The 22,281-nt window shown below is 37.0% G+C and overlaps 1 protein-coding gene across 1 annotated transcript; it reads right to left on the bottom strand.

Annotated features, from left to right (window-relative positions):
- Positions 1-7,078: 7,078 nt before the first annotated feature.
- LOC110889895 (inner membrane protein PPF-1, chloroplastic) lies at positions 7,079-13,222 on the bottom strand. The gene is made up of 11 exons (XM_022137469.2): positions 12,699-13,222; positions 11,464-11,574; positions 11,243-11,317; positions 10,695-10,755; positions 10,343-10,416; positions 10,077-10,181; positions 9,078-9,185; positions 8,887-8,990; positions 8,374-8,523; positions 7,920-8,043; positions 7,079-7,575 (listed from the first exon to the last, which is right to left on the bottom strand). The coding sequence occupies exons 1-11, from the start codon at positions 13,035-13,037 to the stop codon at positions 7,474-7,476; spliced, it is 1,353 nt and encodes a 450-aa protein (XP_021993161.1). The 5' UTR covers positions 13,038-13,222; the 3' UTR covers positions 7,079-7,473.
- Positions 13,223-22,281: the final 9,059 nt, after the last annotated feature.

Genomic DNA, 22,281 nt, shown 5'->3' on the forward strand with positions numbered 1-22,281 from the left:
TGCTCCTGATTGGACAGGAATCACCCAGATCCGGTCAGTTAACTTTTTGTGACGATGTTCCATGTTTAACTCGAAATCGGTAAGCCTCATGGCTAGAAACCAGATCTTGAGCCACACAACCACAAGAATGAGTAGTATGTCGACACAAGGTCCGATTCCACCGGTTTTGAGTGCATTGAGTGTAAAAGAGTTGAAAGAAAGTTGGAAAACCATCTTTCAATCCTTTTTCTTTGTGAAAATGTTTAGATCTACTAGCGATCTTTGTTTGTTTATGTGGAAATCGGCTAGATCTAAGTTGTTCTTGGTGGATTGAGGTCAAAACATGAAGTTCTTCAAGAACACATGATGACATCATCCTAGAACACCTCAAATCGGGTGATTTCACGGTTACAACTTAAGATTTAAAAGATAGAAAGGTGTAGGAGTGCGTGTAGATCAAGAAAGTACAAGATTCAGGATGAAATCTTACCGGAATCGAGAGAAATCTGAGAGAAGGTGAGGAGAGCGTGCTGTTCGGTCAGAGAGTTTCCAGAAATGGAAAGTGTGAAAGTGACATGGGTCTTTATAGGGTTCCAAAAGAGGAAAGGGCTGGTCGATCGGATGGCAGCTCGATCGGATAGCAGTCCGAACGGATGGCTGGTTGCCTGATCGATCGGTCGCCTGTTTCGAGTGTTCGGTGCGACGAGTTTTGCTGTTTCGATTTCGATTTGCGAGCGTTGCGATGCGGTAGAGTTTCCTAGTCAAATTACTTTTAATCCCAACTACTCATATCGCGCGCTATCTCTTCTCCACTAATTGTCATACTATATCTACCTACAATCATCCTTAATTCGTATTCGTTTTGCGATTACGATGAGTTCGATTGCGTTTCGATTGATTACCACACATAACATAAATAAACATGCACAAGTAACACATAAGGCACACACACACACGTATAATAATCACCAAATTGCGTAGTTCGAGTTGCGAGCGCGATGTTGATTAGATTAGATTGCTTAGCGTTTAATTGACTTTATCGCATTGTTACTTCCTATTATTCACAGTCGTAAAGCGATTCGTAGCGATAAACATGTGATTACTACGATTATAATTAATTACTCCACATAATACAACTAACGTAAAACATAAAATAGACTAACTACAGTCAAAGAAGTCAAAACAGGAATTGAGCGAGGAGAGACAGATTGCAATTAGCAATCTTTTCTTCCTTTGAATTCAATCTTGACTTTGACTTTGACTTTCGAAACACTGGGGTGTTACAAGAAGGTTTAAGGAAACCTTTTTAAGAACCTACCTTTTCAGGTATGTGTGTAAGATCAGGAAGGATCTTGGTCTTTTAGGAATGGGTCCAAACATTCCTCTCATGGCTGATTTTATAGAAAGTGATAGCACGTTGACACGGCCCCGTGTCCAGGAAGCACGGCCCCGTGTCGTCTGCATGAGTCAGAGAATGTTGTCCGTTAGTGACACACGGGCTATGTCAAGGTAGACACGACTCCGTGTTAAAAAATACGGGAGGCACGACCCCGTGTTCTTCTGACATGCCCTCATGTCTGGAAGTAGATGGGACATGACCCGTGTTCGGGGAACACGTCCCCGTGTCTTAGGGATTTTAAGAAGTTTTGTCAGAATTTTTTAAGGAACCGTGTTTTATCGGGGGGTTCCTTACTAGTTGGAACAACGCCGAAATGCCTGATGTACCTTAGGTTCCGGCGAGAGGTACGAAAACGCAAGAGGATGTCAGAAAGGTGGAAACCTATCTAAAAGTAGGAGGACGAAACCTTCTTTTATTTACCTTTTCCGAGCTCTTGTTAAAGAAGGTGTGAGTCGACTCGCTCTGGTCTAAACCGTCGGTGTGAAATTCACACGCTGTAAAGGAGTCCTTCATTGCGAGGTTAATACAGGGACGACTATCGCCTTCGTTTTCGCACGGGGTTAGGGTAGATTTGTTGGCCTCGGCATTGTTTATTCCTGAATGTGGCTCCATCGAATCTCCTTCGTTTCTACTCCTTGATGAATGTCGCGCCTTCATCATGGATTCTATTTGTTTGAGTTTTTGGAAAATCCTCTTTTCTATTTGACATAATTCTTCCGAGCTTATGTCTCCTATGGAAGAGGTTTGATGGAATTCAGGTGGATGGTAGTTATTGTTTTTACTCCCGCCCATCTTAAGGTGATCGCCACAAGAAAACTATGGGTCTAAGTTGTGTGGATTAAATTTTAGAATGAGACATTCTAAATCTTTATGCATTCCTCCACATAACTGATATCATTCACTGTAAAAGTGGCGGAGGTAAAAATAATCATTGACATCCATTGCTGCCAGATAAGTTTTAACTGTCGGGATCAAACGGTACTGTTTTCTTAGGAACTGTTGTTGTCACACGGTCCTGTGTAGTTGTCACACGGCCCCGTGTAGTTGTCACACGGCCCCGTGCTGCAGCTTATATCTGATAGACAACAGTTTTTGTTACTGGGGATTGACACTATCACCTAAAAAGAAAAATTAGAAAAGCATAAAAATGATTAGGCCGCCGGTTTTAAACTTTCTTAAAATCCTTGTATCCCCGGCAACGGCGCCAAAAACTTGGCCTGATGCTGGAGTGCATATGATTTTTATTATATTTTTAAAGTACTTTTATGATTTGCACCATGTTCTAAATGCAGATTTGACTAAGACCGATGCTTGCAATTCTCTTAGACAGTACTGTTATGATTTGCACCATGTTCTAAATGCAGATTTGCAATGGAAGTGGGAAGCTTTTAAAGGAAGATGAAGAAAGATTTATTAGGTGTCCTAAATAAAATGAGAATGACTTGATGAGGTAACATTGTTAGTTTTTGAAGTTCAAAAGCAAGCCAAAGTGTTCCACTCATCCGCCCCATTTCCATCTCTTTTGTAGCTACATAATTTCACAATTGAATGATCAATTAAATAAACTTAATCATTGAATAAATAGGCATGTTTTGTGGTGATGAAGAGCGATTAATATTGGTTAATCATGCTACAACTCTTCATTTTTAGAGTGTTATTCACGTTCTAAATGTACTTGAATAAGAAAAGAGGACTAAATATGTAATATTTTAATTTAACTTTTGACGACATCCACTACAAGGACTAATAGTATGACGTGTAAGTGAGCAATGAGGACCAAATATGGAAATTTTTAAAAACTAGGCCCAAAACCACAATATGAACATACCACATGGCTATCCATGTAATTAACTCATAAGATAATGATAATAAGAATATGCAAACGTAATAATTATATTGAAAAGCATACACGATAAATCCATATATTTCGAATCAAATAAAAAAGTAGTAAATTTTTCATAGAAAGTGTAGGAAGGATTTTAAATCATTGATGATACTGGTTTAATGGTTACAAATTGAGCACCGACAAGTACACAATTAATATGGAAGTAAAAAAGTTGTAAGGGCAAAAATGAAACAACATGAATTTTTATTTTTTGTGGTTTAATATAGTTTCATAGAACACACATGTGCGCTACTTGGAAGTAGCGCATGTATATGGAGGTAATGGAGATAAGGATGTTGAGGTGGATGTATGCGTACATGACCGGATAAGAAATGAGATTTTAGGGAAATATTGGGAGTGACTAGTATATCATATAAGATAAATAAGGCAATGTGGAGATGGTTTAGGCATGTGAACCCCTCACTGTGCCAAACACCAGTTATAGCAGTGGAAACCCTTACTGTAGAGAGGAAGATTAGTAGAACTAGGCTCAGAGTGACTTGCGATGTGTGGATTAGACACAATATATAATTATAATTTTATAATTTGTAATTAAACAAACATTTGTCACATCCTAGTTACTTTCTACACTTCACACACAAAAAAAAAAAAAAAAAACTCTTGTTTACATTAACCTAAATTGATAAAGGTGTGGTTCATGAAGTGCACACAAAAATTCAGTTCGGAAATCGGGATCAATATGAAACTGGTTTAAACCTAACTTGAACCAATCAAAACCTCGTTTCATTCCAATCAAACTTGAGGATTGTTTGGCAAATTATGTGCCAGCAAGTGCTAAACCAGTAGGGATGATAATGGGTCGGGTATTGGCAATCCCATACCCATACCCGGTTGTAAAATCGTGTCCCATACCCGACCCAATACCCGTCGGGTATATCTCGGGTAATTACCCGTCGGGTACCGGGTATACCCGCGGGTATCGGGTATACCCATTAGTTTGTTAAAAAAATATACATTGGGATTTCCAAATACATTTTTTACTATTATAATTATTATATAATTTTATTTATGCAACAACTATTATAAATTAAAATATACATTACATAGATATAAGTTTTAGCATAAATTAATAATTTATAAATTTATAATTTATAAGTTTAATAAATTAATATACATTACATAGATATAAGCTTCAGGTCGCGGAACTATCATCACATTACTTTAGTCGCTTTTTGCACCCAAACTAGTTGTCTAGTTAATGTGTTGGTGGAGTAAACGGTTCAAAATGGACTTGCAAAACCTTTATTTGTATATGATTAAAATGTTACAATAACTACATCAAGTATATCGTTGCAATTCAAGTATTTTTTTATTTTTAAAACAGTGTAGAGCTTATATACTTTGGATGTCTTTATTAGGCCTGCTTAGTATTTTGGCGTCTGGTGATTTAAAGGTTTCAAAATGGCCTTGTTTAAATTTGTTAGGGTCGAGAGGGACAAGAGTGAGAGCTCAATGATCCTTGTTTTTCCATTAACTATTCGGTGTGAAGGTCTGAAGGGGCTTCAAAATTGGGCGTTATCTGACATGTAGCAGCCACGTCAGCGTACGTCAGAAAATAGGGTGATGCAAAAAAGGGAGGGGGTGGGAAGGGAGGTGATAGAGTGTTGTTATCTGACACGTGGCACACATTTTTTATTATTATTTTGTATTTAGTTACTATATAAAATCTATTAAGTTTAAATAAAAACATTAATATTAATTGCATAAACAACATAAATTTAAATTACATAAACTTAAAATAAAAATTAAATAAACATAAAATAAAATTACATCAACTTTAATCATCGTCTTCATCAAGGTCATTTCGCGGAACGCTCCAAATGTGTTTAATCAAATCCGCTCGAAGGTTGTGATGTGTTGTATTATGTTTAATTTCATGTAAATTCGCTTCTTTTTTTATCACTTAATTCTACGGTGTTCGGTTGACTCGTCATATGACGAAAATAAAAGATAATTCTCAAGCTCAGACGACGATGAAGAAGATGATCATGACGAACTTGATCCTTCCATTTTTTTTAAAAAATTTGTTTAAAATGGGAGTGAATATGTAGAAGGAGAGAAATGGATTGATTTGGTGTGTGGTTTTTTAAAAAATGAGGTGAGAGATGTGATATATAGGGCTTTTTTAAGTTTTTTTTTAATCAAACTAGCTGTTCAACGGCTAGTTTAAACCCACCAACACTATCGTGCCACATCGTGTACCTGTTTGCCCTCAACGCTGGTGGAATTTCTCTCGTCCCACACACAATGCCGTTAACAACGCCGATCACGGGGGTTAACCACACCCACACCGTGTGGTTTAAAAAAAAGACTAAGAAAGAAAAGGAGAGATTGATATGAACTCGAGTGCGTCATGGGGTGGATGTAGTGTGTAAAACAAGAGTTAAAGTGAAGAGAAGTTTGACTTGTTTTGATTGTATATAGAAATAACAATGCCTAGATTTAATTATCATCTTGTTTTTTTAACAACAAATTTCTTTTAATCCTTATTGTATGTGAGACTTGAATCTAATACATCTCTCTTTCTCTTCCAACCCCAGGTGTTTAAAGGTGTAAAATGTTACCTAGAGTATATTACAAATATTAGGCCATCTCTCATACACGATGTTCATGCTCTTGCCTTGCACCTTAACTTTCGTTACCTCGAGAACTAGAGATGGGCATAATAACCGGTTCCAAACCCGAACCGGTAGAACCGACCTGGAACCGGTTCCAGTTTCTACCCGTCTTATAGAAGAACCGGTTCCGGGTTCAAAAAACCCGTCGGTTCCAACCCGGTTCCACATTTTATAAATAAAATCGGTTCGTACCCGGACCCGGTTCCTACCCGTAGGTTCGTACCCGGTTCCTACCCGGACCAAAACCAGCATCAGCGTGACGGTAGAGACGTTGGGATAAATACAAAAGAGTGAAATTACATAGGTTGTAGCTTTTTCCGGTAGCCGGAGTTGACGTCTGCAAGTTTTGTTTGAGGTGAGATATGGCGATGCAGAGCAAAATAAAGGAGATGGTTCATTACAGTGTTTTCAAGACTGAGATTAGTTTACTAGCTTAGGCTAGGGTAACAGTTGTTTACACAATGACAACCTTTAGTACTTGTGGCCGAGTTTTATCTTTTGTTTTTTTTAATATTTTCTGTCTTTAGATTACATTATCATATATTCTATTAAATATATAATGTAAATGTACTTACCCATATACCAGACGCCATGGAAGAACACAAGATAACTAAAACTAAGAAGAAAGCCATTTGATGAGTTAATCAGGTTCGTAATTTGATAACACATAAAAGATGAATGAAACGCGGGTAGGAACTGGTTCCTACAGTATTTTTAATGGTTAAAACCCGGGTAGGAACTGGAACCGGTTACACCAAGAACCGGTTCCAACCCTACCCGGAACTGGTTACACTCGGTTCTAGTTTTAATGGTTAAAACCCAGGTAGGAACTGGAACCGGTTACACCAAGAACTGGTTCCATTGACACTCATTCAAGAACCGGGTAAGGTTTGGAACCGTTTCCGGTTATTAAAAAGAACCGGATATGCCCATCTCTATCGAGAACCAAGATAATGATTTTACTTAAGACTTGCATAATTTTAGTTGAAATTAGTGAAATCAACAAGCTTACGGCCCCAAGAGGGGATTGAAATTCAACCAACTACCGTCTATTCAATGCACATATCCTCCTAAACATTTTTCCTTAGGTAACTATTCTGATAAATAATGTTTTGGGATCATATCCATCAGATTAATTATTTATAAAGAATATTAAAAAAGTGTTTCTACCAGCACTAAACGAAAGGTTTCAACATAAACCCATTTTCAACTTACAGATGACGATTTAAACCTATTTATGGTTTAGACTGAAAAAGACAGGTAAAATGAAAACATGTTAAACGGGTCAAGAAAGCGTTTAGACTCGACCTATACTACAAATCACCCATTTTGACCCGTTACCTAACCAGCCAACCCTTCCAACTTTTATATCATCTTGCAAAAGGTTCCTAAACAGCCCATCTTAGGCTGTTTTTTCTATTCACATTCCTTCTCTGTGCTCATCAAACGCTACCTAACATATTGTTGGCAGTAGACTATGTAAATCAACCCGTGGAAAACGATAGCTACATATTGACTGAATAAATATTTTACAAAATAGTGGGTTCAAAATGCGTATCTGGTATCTGGTATCATACTGAACGCTTTCGCTTTGATCTCTTACTCCTCCTTGGTCCTGAATAATCCGGGACCGGCTTGGTGTTGCTGGAGGCATATGCCTCTTCCAATACCTCCTAAATGTTTGAAAATTTTCAATTAATTATTTTTTGCACAAAATATAAATAAACCTATTCATTTTTCCTGTTTTCCTACATCTGAGTCATTTAATAGTTTTGCATTGGTCTTTTAGCAATTGCTACTAAAGTACCTTATCAAAAAAAAAAAAAAAAAACAGTTATGTATTAAAAGTTAGACAAAAAGTGTTTGAAGGTCAACCAAACCTGGCCTGTCTTGTCCGGTACTAGAAAATGATCCGTTTTAACCCAACCCCACCATCTCTAGCTTGTACGTATGGGTTGGTTTAAAGTGATGCAAAGTAGTCAAGACGGATGAAAAAAAAAGAGAAACAAAAAATTACCGTTGACTTTGTTTCTTCATCGGTTTCATCTTCAGAATCAGACGTAGATGCCAAACCCTGAACATCTTGGTCAGGCAGCGCCTTATTTGATCTTCTCTTCTCTTCATCTTTTAGCTGCTTAAACCTATTCATATTTCAATACCTTCTAGTTACTAACTTACATATAATGCAGCCCATAAACAATGGATGCGAATTGCATAAGTCGTATCCAAATTTGGTCCAATCTCTATTTCCAGAAAAGAATTAAACTCAAAAGTAACGATTTGAGGTTAACTTATTAGAATTTAGGGTCCCAAGCTCATTACGTCGTCATTTTGAAAGAGATTTTAGATGTTTGAGGGTTTCCGGTATCGATAACACTTTTTTTGGAAGTTTAGTAGCATTTTCGGCAAAAAAGAGAAGGCGATCGTTTTATGCAAATAATCTTGAAAACTTATAGAAAACAAAGACTAACCGATCACCAGGCTCAGACGGTTGAGAAGATGATCGTTTTGCACGACCTGCACTTATTATTCCGCTTGCATTCTCGTTTACAACAGGCTTTGCACCTCCTAATTTCCTTAACCATACCTGTTGGGCAGTGCTCAGCACATTGTTTGTGAACCTGATAATGAAAATATTAATATAAAATACATAAACAAGGATAAGGCCTTATCATTATGATATACTTCACTTGTGGGAGGTTCAATGGGGAACGCTAAAAAAACAGGGCCCGACTCAAACGAACTCCGATTGGACTCATTCCAGCGGCATTGGAACCGGCTCGCCGAACCCTATAATATATAGAGATTCTAATTAGAGTTTGACGAGCCGTTTTCAATGCCGCTGGAATGAGTCCAATCGAGTTCATTTGAGTCGGTTCCCCGTTTTTTTAGTGTTCCCCATTGAACCCCAACCCTACTTCACTTAACATGATCGCTACTTTTGTAAACAATCATTTTTTTGGTTTAAACAAGTGAAAACTGACCAGTAAATTGATAACCCTGATGGGACAGATAAAGAGAAGTATCCAATCATGAGTGGAAGGAACTTGAAGACAAGAAGTGTGTTTTTCTGTGTCGGATCATCAGTCTGCCAAACGAATTCATGTAGTAGATATAAGATATTTATCATAAAAAATAAGATAATAAATATAAATTATTAAGGTAAGGTTCTGACTTGTGGTGGCTTCATGATTTCCATTGATACATATTGAGAAAGAACAAGAAGTACTGGTAGAACAAGGTAGGCTGCTGTGTCATGCCAGCCTAGAGGTGGATGACCATCCTGCCAGTAAAAGATAGCATAAAATCAACACTCTTTAGTTATTTAAATATAACCATTAACCAACCACTTATTGGAATACGTAGTGATCATATGTTGATTATATTTCTTTAGTTAACTTACACACAACATCATAGTTGTGAATTTAGAAGTTTCATTACTCACAATGTGAATATATTACTTACTTTTAGAAAAAGAAAACAGTGATAAAACCCACATTTCTAGAAAAGAAAAATGAGATACTAGTTCAAACTGGCCAAGTCTGAACTCCACAAGTGATTAGAATCATTTACTTCAAAGACAAAAGGTTATGTTATATACATACGTGTGGTCCAAAATGTTTCTCAATTAGCCTGGTGCTTCTCACACGATCCTAACCCTATACATTATATATATATATATATCATAGTTATTAAAAGCCATCGCCTCTTGCGCCTAGGCCCAATTTCCTAGCGAGGCGAGGCAACTGCGCCTTAAGTCAAGGCAGCTGCGCTTTGATTCTCCAGGTGATGGTTCATGCGCAGATTCCGACGAGATTCCTAGATTCTTGAGAGTTTTTGGCCAAATTCTCTAAATTCTACTTTTATCAAACGAAACTACTTTTCTACACTAATAAACTAGCATTTTAAACTTTTGGTACTAAATAGACGATATTAACTGTTATATAAAAGCTTTAGTTTATTTTATTTGATGAATAGTAATAATTTTCTATTATATAAAAATATTTTTGTTTTTTTTTTGTTGTACGCTTGTTTTTCTCAGGCCCGCACTTTTTTTGCGCCTTGCGCCTAGGCCCCAGGCGAGGCCTACGCAGCCTAACGCCTTTAATAACTATGATATATATATATGTGTGTGTGTGTGCGCGCGCGCGTATGATGAAGGTGTTTTTATTACCACAAATGGAAAGAGCCAAGAGATTCCTGATCCACTTTGCCGAGCAGCAATGGTTGTCGGCCCTCCCAAAGAAGGAATCCAGAAAAAGCCCTCAGTCAGAAGTCCCTTAAGAATAAAAAGTTTGCAAAAATCAGAGACCGAATACACACAACTATGGACTTCACCTATGGTTTTGAAACAAGAAATTGTCTTTATTTATTACGTAATACAGAATGTCTTCCAAAAGACAAAATGGAGTAAATATCAATATTTTCAACTGTTTATACCTCATTTGCAACATTTGAAAGAGCTTGATACAAGCCTATCCATACTGGTATTGTGGCCAAAGTTGGTAAACATCCTGCCATTGATAAGAAGCTTGCTTGTATAGATTCGTATGACTAACAATGAAATTAATCAGTTCAAAGTAAATAATTTTATAGATAGTATATATGCACAAAGAGTTTAATTTAGATTTTGTTCGAGGTAACACTTTCCTTAAACGATGAACAAAATCAAATGTTGCAATTTACACGAGGGTGTGATTTCTTAATAATAAAAAAATTGTATTATATTGTACAAGAACAAAAGTTGATAGAAAATTTTGATTAAACTGCAATCCTCAACCAAGAAACAAACCTGCCAAAGGATTAACCCCTGCCTGTCTATATAACCGTGATGTTTCAAGTTGTATTCTTTCCTGAAAGGATACCAAAGATTGTCAAACACAGATACATACATGCATATACATAAATACATATGTAAAACATCTAATGAGAACTCTTGAACAATTTCCTCAATTATGATCCACAAAACTTTCAAGTGATCTGTCATCTCATTTATATATCCCTGTTTGCTGCTCTTGAATCATGACTTTTTCTAGGGACCAGATTTCCAAAAAATAACCAAATCATTAAATTTAAAGTTTGAATTTTATTAATAAACCAATTTAGAAGAATCTGGTCCCTATCAAGTATCTGACTTAAGTTCTCCAATAAATACTAACATATTTCAAGGGAAATCAAGCTATGCCCAGCATTTACAAATAAATAAATAAATAAATAAATAAATAAAACAAAATAAACATGAATGGACATAAGAGTTTTGTTACATGATATGTTAACTTTTGCATGCATCCATCAATTCGTGCAAGTGTAACATATAAGACCGTAATCTATAAGTTTTACCTGATTTCCTGCATATCTTTGCTGAATTGCTTTGAGCTTTGGCTGCAGGTTTTGCATCGCCAGAGTGGACTCAACCTTTTAACAAGCAGATTCATCAAAAACATATATATATCAGGGTGAGGAAGAATATGTACTTTGGAACATGACTAGTTATATTCATATATCATAAAGCAGTGATACAAATATCCCAACAAAATGATGCATATTTGAGAGGAAGTCACCTGTTGCTTTGTCAATGGCAAGGTTGCAAGTTTAACAATAACAGTAAGTAATATAATTGCAAATCCATAGGAATATGGCACATGAACTGCAGAGAGTCCATCCTTCAGTACCTGGTAAAGATGGTGCAAGTTGACATCAATATGATCGCGATGCAAATTAACAACTAAGCAAACAAAACATTTTGTCAAATAACTCATATTAAGATATCATTTTCTTACTAAATAAAACTAAATCAGTCTTATATATCCTATATGATCTTTTACACAAGCAGACACGTTATTATCAAACCATTTACAACATACCAAAAAGATGCCATTTCTAAGTTCTAACCATGTGATTGTAGCTAAAATTGTGTAAAGGAGTGTTTGGATGGGCCTTTTGGAACTAATTATCTGATCATAATGACTTCATATCATAATTAACAGTTTCTAAGTTTAGACTTTAGATTAATAGATTTTGTTTGTGATAAAATAGCTAGTTTCATACTGCTCTCAACAGAGCTGATTATCAAATAATAAATTAAAATGCCTATAACTCTTCCTTTAACCTAATTTTACTTCTATCTTACACAGATGTCTGTCTAGTTAATTTATCATGTAATCACAACAACAATTACCAAACATCATCTCCTATATTTATTACAGCAGAAAGTATTATGTTCTAATCTACTAACAGCTAATTCATTAATACAAGAATATAAGATTAGTATCCAAAATTCTAAACACTAATAGAAAGTCAAACAACTACGTCCATACCGCTCTCGCAAAATCAATCATCAAATGACAAAATAGAAATCACCTGTCCACTCTTCCTTTAACCTATTAACCTATTTTTACTCTATCCTACAATCATCTCTATCTAAAGTAAACAACCTAACTTTTGCAGTTTTGCCCACACCTATCATGCAACCACACCTATCTGTAACAACAAACACAAAACTTCAAAACACCATCTCCTATAATCCAATTACCACAACATATTACTCTTCAGTTTTTCTGTTGAAGTCTATCCTACAGAGGTACTAAAATTGGATCCGTGATCGATTTCTAGGTGTCCTCGTATACCTAATTGGTTACTTTAATTTATGTAAACCAATAGTTCAAACTGAACTCAAAGGCAGGGCATTTATACTCTAATCTAAATACTTAATCTCATCTAACTCCTGCAACATATATCCAAACACTACATCAACAACCAAAACACAGTACAAATACACAAATTACAAACAAACTACCTTCAAAACAACTTCCATAGCATCCGATATAAAACCGAACCATCCGCCGGACTTCTGCACCGTCGTAACCGCCGATTCTGCACTACCAGTACCAGCAGCATCCACAGCAACCGCCGCATCAGCTAAAGTATACATAAAACTCTCAGCGCGGCTAGCGATGGCAGCAAAATCAACCGAAACACCGTCGAGAGACGAAACCGGAGAAAATCCGTTGAAACTGAAGTTGATTCTGGTAGATATAAGCTTCGTTCTCTGAGAAATAAGTCCGTGACGACGAGATAGTGACGGAAAAGGTGTTCCGATGAAGGTTGATGGAGATGAAATGAGAGATTTCGCCATTGATGAGGTTTTGAAGCTCTGTAAATATCTGCAATGAAATCAGTTATTCATTTGTGTGTGTGTGAAGAAGATGAGGGGGGTGGAGAGAGTGCGTGTTGTGTGTTTTATCCGGTTTTTTGTGTGAAGAGAAATAATAATATTATTATTTTTATTGTGTGTGAAGTGGGATGGTTTAGGATTTTTCCACGTCAATTTATGAGAAAAGAGTGGAGAGTTTAACAATCAACCTCTTGTTTTTTGGTTTGAAATAAAAGACTTAATGCGAGGTTAAAGAGGAATATGTTAACGTACAAATAACTTAAAAAGCTGTTGACTATGATATATGGAGGATTTAAAACAAATAAATTTAGGTTAAACAGGTCGGAGAGTTTAACGATCAGGTTGTAGCATACGCTGCAAATACCAACCCCACGATAGGCGAATCGTGCAGGGTACAACAAGTACGAAAGGACAGTGACATGGCACCAATTAGCTATCGCCAGTCTTTGCTCCATAATCCTCACTAATAATTGATGTTAGACTCGACATAAGGTACACTTGGATGATGACGTGTAGTCAATCACGTTGTGTCACGCCACATCAACCTCTGCAGACACTACTTGTTTTGTCAGAGGGACCAAGTGGATATTCCATGAAAGCAAGGTCCATTAGCCCACTAACTTCTCATCATCTTTCGGCTATAAATACCAGACACATCGAAAGGTTTAAGGATCCGATTCCTCTCACTCTTAACACACACTTGCTTTATTCTCAAGCGATACTTATTCTCACGCTGGAGGGTGGTTACAAGAAGAACACCCCACCTTTCCTTCTCAGAACAAGCTCACGGTTCCTTGTTTTGCAGATCACTATAAGTCTTGTTGATCAAGAAGAGACTAAGAGATTAACCCCCTGTTGAGACTACCTCTTTGTTATAACCCATGCGGATTAGAACCAGTGTTTCTTCATCGGTGCCATCCCGTTGCTAAAACAACTTTAATTGTTTTTCTCTTCGTATACTGAATGGGACGTGAGAGGTTTTTACAAAGAAAAAAAAAACAATACTAAAAAAGCGAATAAAGAGATACGTATAATGAATGGGATGTGAGAGGTTTTTAAAATAAGAGATAAATTTTAAAAAATTATAATTTTAGTGAAATTATAAGGTAAACAATGATGGATGGGATGTGAATGTTCTAAGCATATCTCTGATCATATCTTTATTTTGATTTTATAGATAATAATTTTGTTGTCTATTAATAATAACCAGTGGTATTTCCTACGCTTCGTGGCAGACTTCGGTCAGTATTGATGCGGTTCATTACGATATCAGTACGATACCAAAACTCGTCATAGCAATCGGCACATGTTTTACATCGATTGAAGACCATAAAAACATATACCCGTACCAATATCGACATTGTTTGGTCGGTGTCGATCTGATTCGTTCCGGTACCGTTATGGTATATCGACACTCAATACAACTCACAATACCAAAAATACTTTATTGCGAATACAACTTTGCATTCAATGACTTTTGTAGCGCCACATCGAGAAAACCATAAAAATGAATATTGTAGTGATACCAACGTTGTTTGGTCGGTATATGTTCAATTTCTGAAAATAAAAAAGAAAATCACATATATTTGACCCATTTGAATAGAACTTTTATCGAATCGTAGAAAAAAAAGCACAGCATGACGGTATATTCAGAATTGTATAAAATGTTATATTACATTAATAAAGAAAAACAAAAAAAAGGTAATCAACATCATTTTATAAAAAATACTAAAGCAATGTTATACAGTATTGGTACCGATGTTCGCACGAAATCAATAATATTGAAGATAGAATATTAAAAGTAAAAATCAAAAATCAAATCAAAGTTCAAAGTAAATAAATAATAATTTTTTATAATATTAATATAATAAAAATATTAGAAAAATACTATATATTAACTAAAAATTAAAACTACTCTTCATAAAACTTGCGTAATTATACAAACAGTATTTTAGGTATACACATGAAAACGCTAATGATGACCAACATCAAAAGAAAAGAAACTTTGGGACTCAAAAGTCAAAATTTACAAAGATAACTATACTTAATTAATAACTTGTCTTTTTATATAGAGTAAACTGTCATTTTGGTCCCTATGGTTTGAGCATTTTTGCCATTTTAGTCCAAATATCAAACTTTTTAAATCTGGGTCCCTGTGGTTTCACTTTTATTGTCATTTTAGTCCAAAATTCAAAATCCCCTATTTTGACTATTGAAACTGTTTTTTTTTTGTCTTTTTGTTCAGGGGCAAAATGGTCATTTTATATGTTATTATAACAAATTATTAATTATTAAACACTAAATAAAACTAAACCCTATAAAAGATCTGAACAATCTTCATCTTCCCCAAATGCCCCAAAACCCTCACTCCCCCTCCACCACCCACAGCCACCACCACCACTAACTCCGCTGCACCTTTCTTCACCCAGCCTCTAATAACCACTTTCTCTCTCAACAACCAGCCTCTAATAACCATCACCGAGAACTCATCCGCCACCTACCTATAAAAGAACAAATATGTCTTCATCTTCCCCAAACCCAACAAAATCAAACAAGCATTCATATCCACCCTCAAAACAATATCATACCCCTTTTCCATATAATCCCAATACAACAATGCATACTCCAATAGTTAATCATTTTCCACCATTGTTAAAACAATCTCACCTGAAAACGACTACCTTAGCCGAATGAAGAACCCATTTATGATTACAAAGTCCGGTATAATTCCGTCTTGTCGCCGATTTCCACAACCGGAACCACCATCTCCAACAAAAAACCACCATCTCTCTCTGACAAAAACCGGAACCAGCATCTCGATCTATTCAGTCACAAATCAAGTCCCTTTGAAACTCATCGATTCATACGTCTCAGCTCGCTATCACTAATTTTGCTCCGACGACGTTGACAACAGCCGCACCTAGTTCTTCTCTGTGATGGGGTTTTTAGATCTAAGCAGATCTGCGACGGGGTGAGCGAGAATGGAAGATTTGTGACATCGATGGAGTCTGTGTTGATGTTGCTGAAGATGAATTCTTTAGGTTGACCACTAGAGAGGGGAAGTGAAGTGATGGAAATTTTTAATTTTGTGTTTTTTGTTTTGAATCGTGGATACATGGATTTGGATATATGAACTGATTATTGATGATTTTGTGGATTATCTGTTCTTTTATAGGAAGTAGGCGGCTGTGGGTGGTGGTGGTGGAGGTGGAGGGGGAGTGAGGGTTTTGGGGCATGTGGGAAGATGAAAGATTGTTCAGATCTTTTATAGGGGTTAGTTTTATTTAGTGTTTAATAATTAATAATTTGTTATAATAAGTCATAAAATGACCAATTTGCCCCCGAAAAAAAGACAAAACAAGCAACCTTCAACAGTCAAAATAAGGGTTTTTTAATTTTGGACTAAAATGGCAATAAAAGTGAAAACACAGGGACCCAGATTTAAAAAGTTTGAGATTTGGACCAAAATGGCAAAAGTGCCCAAACCACAGGGACCAAAATGGCAGTTTACTCTTTTATATATATAATAAAATATTTCTCTTTTCACCATCTAATAATAATGTCTAATTAGCATCACCTTTATATTTGAATCACTTTTTTAAATAAAATAAGTATAGAATATGAAAATTTTATTGTACTAGTTAATTTGTTATTTTATTGTTGTATATTAATTTTAATATTAATATTTTCAATATAAAATATACATTAATAATAACCGGTTCTTAAATACGGTTCAATCGGTCCAAATGGTTTGACATGGAACATACATGTAAGAAGTCTCGTTTAATGTTTGGATAGTTTATAGGACTTGTCCATGTTTTATTTCGATACCTATATCAGGTATTCAGGTTATCTTTTATCTCTCATTTTATATTTGGCCACGTTAGAATGTATATCATTTGTAGCTTAATAAGAAGAAATTGTTAGATTATAATTTTAGCCTAGACTGAAAAATTAGTGGCGACGGGACAAACATATCTTTTTACGTATTTTATTAGTCGATCCGTGTTATGTCCCTCCTAGAATAATACTTTGTATTTGCGACTGCTCAGAAAACGCGATCTTCAAACATCTGGTCCGTGTCATTAGGCTCATCTCGGCTTGTTTACACCGATAGTTTGTATCCCGACTCATCTCAGCTTGTTTACACCCATAGTTTGAATCCAACCCGTTTGCCTCGTTTAGTCTACTTATTGCAGCCGCCTAGATATACATGTAACATGTATGTTGAATGTGTGTTGGTCCACCCATATATATTTCTATAACCATCAATGAGACTAATTCTGGAGTTTCCAGTTGTAGCCCTAATTCTTCCGAAGGATGATGTCGTTATATATATATTATTGTCCCTAATGATGGGTGGAGATTAACTCATCTTTCTTATGTGGATGATATCGTTATTTTGGGAGAGTGGTCATCAGGGGGTGTTTAATGTGGTGCGAATCCTTAGGTGCTTCTACATGTGTTTGGGTTTAAAGATTAATCTTTTTAAATCCAACATTTATGGTATTGGGGTGGATGATGGAGAAGTGGAGTAAATGGCGTCTTTGGTTGGGTGGAAAGCGGGACTGATTCTGTTTATCTATCTTGGATTGATGGTGGGGCTAATATGAATTATATAAATAACTGGAGACCGGTATATGAAGTTTTTGAAGCTCGTCTTTCTTTATGAAAGGGTTCGCTTCTCTCAATAGGGGATCGAATCACTCTTATTAAGTACGTTCTTGAAAGTCTCCATAATTATTATTTTTCGCTATATAAGGCGACAGTGAAGGTCATAGAAGATTTGGAGGCGATTATGAGAAAGTTTTTATGTGGGGGGGGGGTGTTTGAGAAGGTAAAAGGATAGCTTGGGTTGCTTGGGATAGGGTAACTCAACTGAAGAAGCTTGGGGGTCTCGGTTTAAGTAGACTAAAAATATAAATATTGCTCTTTTATCGAAGTGGGGTATGGAGGTACAAGACGGAAATGTATACTCTTTGGAAGAAGGTGACTGCCAGTTTTCATACGACGCGTTATTCTTGGGATTTTCTTCGAGTTAGGAAAACAATGGGTGGGGTATGGTGTAAATTGTAAGATAGTGAAAGTGATCTCTATGCCTTTAGTAGTGGTTTACAGTTACGAAGTTTTATTAAGGGTGTGGTTAAGAGTGGGGAGGATATATACTTTTGGTTAGATCCTTGGATTTATGATGAACCCTTGAAATCTAAATTCCCTAGTTTATTTAGATTGGAGGAGGAGAAAAGATGCAAGATTGCGGAACGGATTAGTCATGGTAAAGCGTCTTAGTCTAGAACTTGGGGCTGGAAAAGGAGGTCGGACTCAAGTGAGTAATGTGATGAATTTGACCAGCTAAATTCTTTACTAGTTAAGGTGTCACTCTCGGCTAGTAAGGATGGGTGGAAATGGAATGGGGATATGGTGGGTGATTATAGTGTGAAGGCGGTTAAAATGTTACTTTGTAGTGGTGGGTATCAAAGCAACAACTTCGTTTTTGAGTGGTGCAAGTGGATACTGTTAGGATCTGAGGCTGTCATGATTCATGTTTGTTTGCATAAAACTAATAAGTGCAGCGGAAATGAGTTGCAAACAAACTAAACACAAACAAAGGAAAGTATAGATTGATAAACAATTGCTTTTCATTGAGTCAAATGATTTAAATACAAAGCAAATGATTACAGTAAAAGCTTACAATCTAAACTCCCCCTCAGCCTGATACACCAGAGTTGGTTGCATAAGATGAAAGGATGAATTGAGGAGAAGAACTCACTCAAAACGATCAAGTGTAACAGTACAGAGTACTGTCATACTTATAGGCAAACCAAACTACTGATATACTTCAGCTGACGTCACCATGATAGTGACATCTAACGACCTAACAAACTACAAATACTGTCCTATACAAACTACTGTTATGTAACATCTGATATTCACTAACATACAAAACATAAGGAAAACTACTGCTTCACGTTCCACTGTTGTAGCCTTAGCACAGATGCTGAGTCTTCAGTGCTTCCTTCAAAGGTGATCAGTCTTTGAGAGGGCAGTGCTTGAAACTTCAGCAGCACTTAGGAAACAGCAGTAGATAGAGCAACAGAGTTTGTCTTCAGCAGTTGTTAGGTAATCATCAGAGTTTGGTTTATCAGTTGTTGTAGTTGAGCAGCACTTAACATTTATCAGCTGTTAGATAACCACTGTCAAGGGGAGATTTTAGAGTAAACTGCTGCTTATTAGGAGTCCACTGATGGGATCCGGTTTTGGCTTTACATTATCTGTTGCTCTGTTAGGGTTCAATCCCAACAATCTCCCCCTGGAACAGATAATGCCAAAACCCTTCCTTATTCAGGACCTTTATTTTTCATCAGAAGTTCCATTGCTTTTCTTTTAAAATCTTCCTCAAAATCCTTGGAACTTGTATCATCCTCATCCCTGCACAGCGTAAGCTCAAGGAGATCCTGTAGATCTTCAGCACCTAGGCCTAGTGCCTGATTCCTTGATATATGCTTCACTTCACCATTGAATCTGAGCAAAGTCAATACGTGGGTCTTTTGATCAGACATCCACTTTAGTATTTTTGAACTCAATGGGTTTCTTGGGAGAGCTTTATTATCTGATGAACTTGAAGTGATTGGCCTGAAGAAGTGAATAGCAGCATCATGAGCTTCAGACACTCGTATGAATGCTTGTTCAATGATCTTGTTGGCTTCAGCTATATCTGCTTCAACTTCTTTGTCAATCAGCTCACTGTTTGTGATGCCTACTGATGACTTTTGGCTTACTACTTTAACCTTTTTGGCAAGGACCTGTAGTTTAGCCAATCTTTCTTTATCTGAAGCTATTTTCTTCATAGATTCTTCAATCTGTTCAGCTTCTTTGTTCTTATCTACTCCAGCAGATAGCATTTCCTTCTTTTCTTTACTCAGCTTTGTGACAAAATCTTCTGCTGTGCTGATCTATGTTTCGAAAAGTTTGACTTGCTCTTGAAGCTTTTTGTAGTCAGACCTTTTGGGAGAGTTAGAGGCTTTCATCCTCTGCTTCTCAAGTCTTTCATAAGCTTCATCAGTTTGTTGCCTAGACCATTTTGATATGGCTTCAGCAGTGCCTATCTTAGCATCCACCAACTCCCTCTTCTTTCTTTTATACTCAGCAGTGAGATCAGCAATGAGTCTTTTGTACTTACTCCAGTTTGGAGCAGTTTTCTTCTTTGAGGGATCATTTTTGATTCTTTGGATCCTTTCAGCCTCATGCTTCAAAGCTACTAAAGGCCATTCTTTAAACTGGGATTCTTCAGCAGAATAGAACTTTTCTTTCATGATGAAGGCTAGAAGTTGATCTCTCAATCTCTTCTTTTGATCAGCCTTTTCTTTGTCTAGCTCTTGTGCATATTCTTCCATCTGCTTAACCTTTGCAAGGTAGAACTCCAGTCTATTCGCAATGCCTTCTTCGCTTAGCCTTTCATTCTCACTGTCAACCTTGGCTTTAACTTTAGCTTGCCTTGCCTTTATCTTGAGATAATCATTTATATCTTCTAGAGCTATATAGCCGATGAGTGAGGAGAATTTTCTTTTTGATGGGTCTGCTTCTGTGTAAAACTGCCTCATCTCATCTTTGATGGCTTCAAGCTCTAGTGGATACTTTTCAGCATTCGGATCATGTATCCCTTCATCGGCAGTGATTGGCTTTCTTTTTCTGCTAAAGAGCTTTGGTTGAGATATAGGAAAGGATAGAGGAAGAATTTGAGCAGTGGTGTATGTCTGATTAACAGTGGTTGAAACAACTGGTGTCTCAACTGCTGTTGTCATTACAACTGCTGATATGTCAGCATATGTCTTCTGCTTTTGAGCAGGGGTTGGAGAATGTGAAAGGTATTTGAAGGTGGTGATGGTGGTGGTGACTCATCATCAGGAATGAAGACCCTTCTTCTTTTTGAAGAGGAGACTGATGATGTTTTGGGTGGATCAGTGGTTTGAGATTGGATGGCAGTGGATTGTGATTGACTAACAGTGGTTGAAACAACTGGTGCTTCAATCACTGTTGTCACTACAGCAGATGTTGTAACATCTGCTGTCTTCTGCTTTATGGCAGGAGGCAGAGGCAGTGATGGTGGTTTGGTGGTTTTTGGTTTTGATGATGATTTTTGTGTTGTAGACACAGATGGTGGTGGAACAGTAGTTGTGATGGTGTGTGATGAGGTGGTGTGTGTTGGAGGTGTGTGTGTTGATGAGATGGCAGCTGTTTGGCTACTTGTAGCAGTTTTTGTAACTGTTGGTGTATCAGCTGTTTTGGGTTTCTCAGGTTCAATGTGCATCCCATCTTCTATACCTTTCTTTTTCAACCTGTTTTTCTCCCCCTTTTTGGCATTATCTGCCAGGGGTGTATCCATGAAGAAAATGGCAGATGGAGCTTTCTCACTTTGAGCATTCTGTTGAATGCTGGCCTTTATAGCCTTGATATCAGCTTGAGTATCTTTGAACCGAGATTCAACCATGTTGGTCAACATTTGTACTTGAAGAGCATGCTTTTTAGCAGCCATTTGTTGTTGTTGTTCAAGCAGTGGTTGGAGGATGTTCCATAGCTCATTTGCAGCAAATGCTTGTGGAGCAGGTGCTTGAGCAGGAGGAGCAGATGATTGGGCTATCTGAGCTTGTAACAGCTGCTGCACCATATTTTTATTTCTGCAACTAAAGATTCCAGGTTTTCAACTCTGGCCGTCAATTCATTATATCTTGAATCATCACCTGAATTAACAGGATCATCTGAATCCCCACCAGCAGTGGTTGTATCAATGTTTGACTTGGGAAGTGAATCCCAAAAATCATCCATTGATGCCCCTTGTTCTTGGTACTGGGGACTTCTTTCTTCAGCAATCGATAAACCTTTGATGGTACCAGTGGTTATATTTAACTCACTGGTGGTTACCGATGTTGCCATGGAAGAAATTGCCTTCAAGGGAGTCTTAGTTATGAAACAACTGTCCAACTGAAGATCTGTTGATCCATCAGTTGTAGTTGCTGCTCCACTTGAACTACCACCAAGAGTTACTTGTAACTCAAGGGGTGTAACCTCCTCAACTGTTGCTGGGATAGCAGAGGTATGCACATCAGACCCAGTCACTTGTGGAGGTATACTCTCAGTGATAGGTGATTGAGAGGAACTGGTTTGTGTCTGTGCCATATCAACTGCATGCAACAGGGGCATTATTGAT

The sequence above is a fragment of the Helianthus annuus genome, chromosome 11 (assembly GCF_002127325.2).
Source record: "Helianthus annuus cultivar XRQ/B chromosome 11, HanXRQr2.0-SUNRISE, whole genome shotgun sequence".
Classification (NCBI taxonomy): domain Eukaryota; kingdom Viridiplantae; phylum Streptophyta; class Magnoliopsida; order Asterales; family Asteraceae; genus Helianthus; species Helianthus annuus.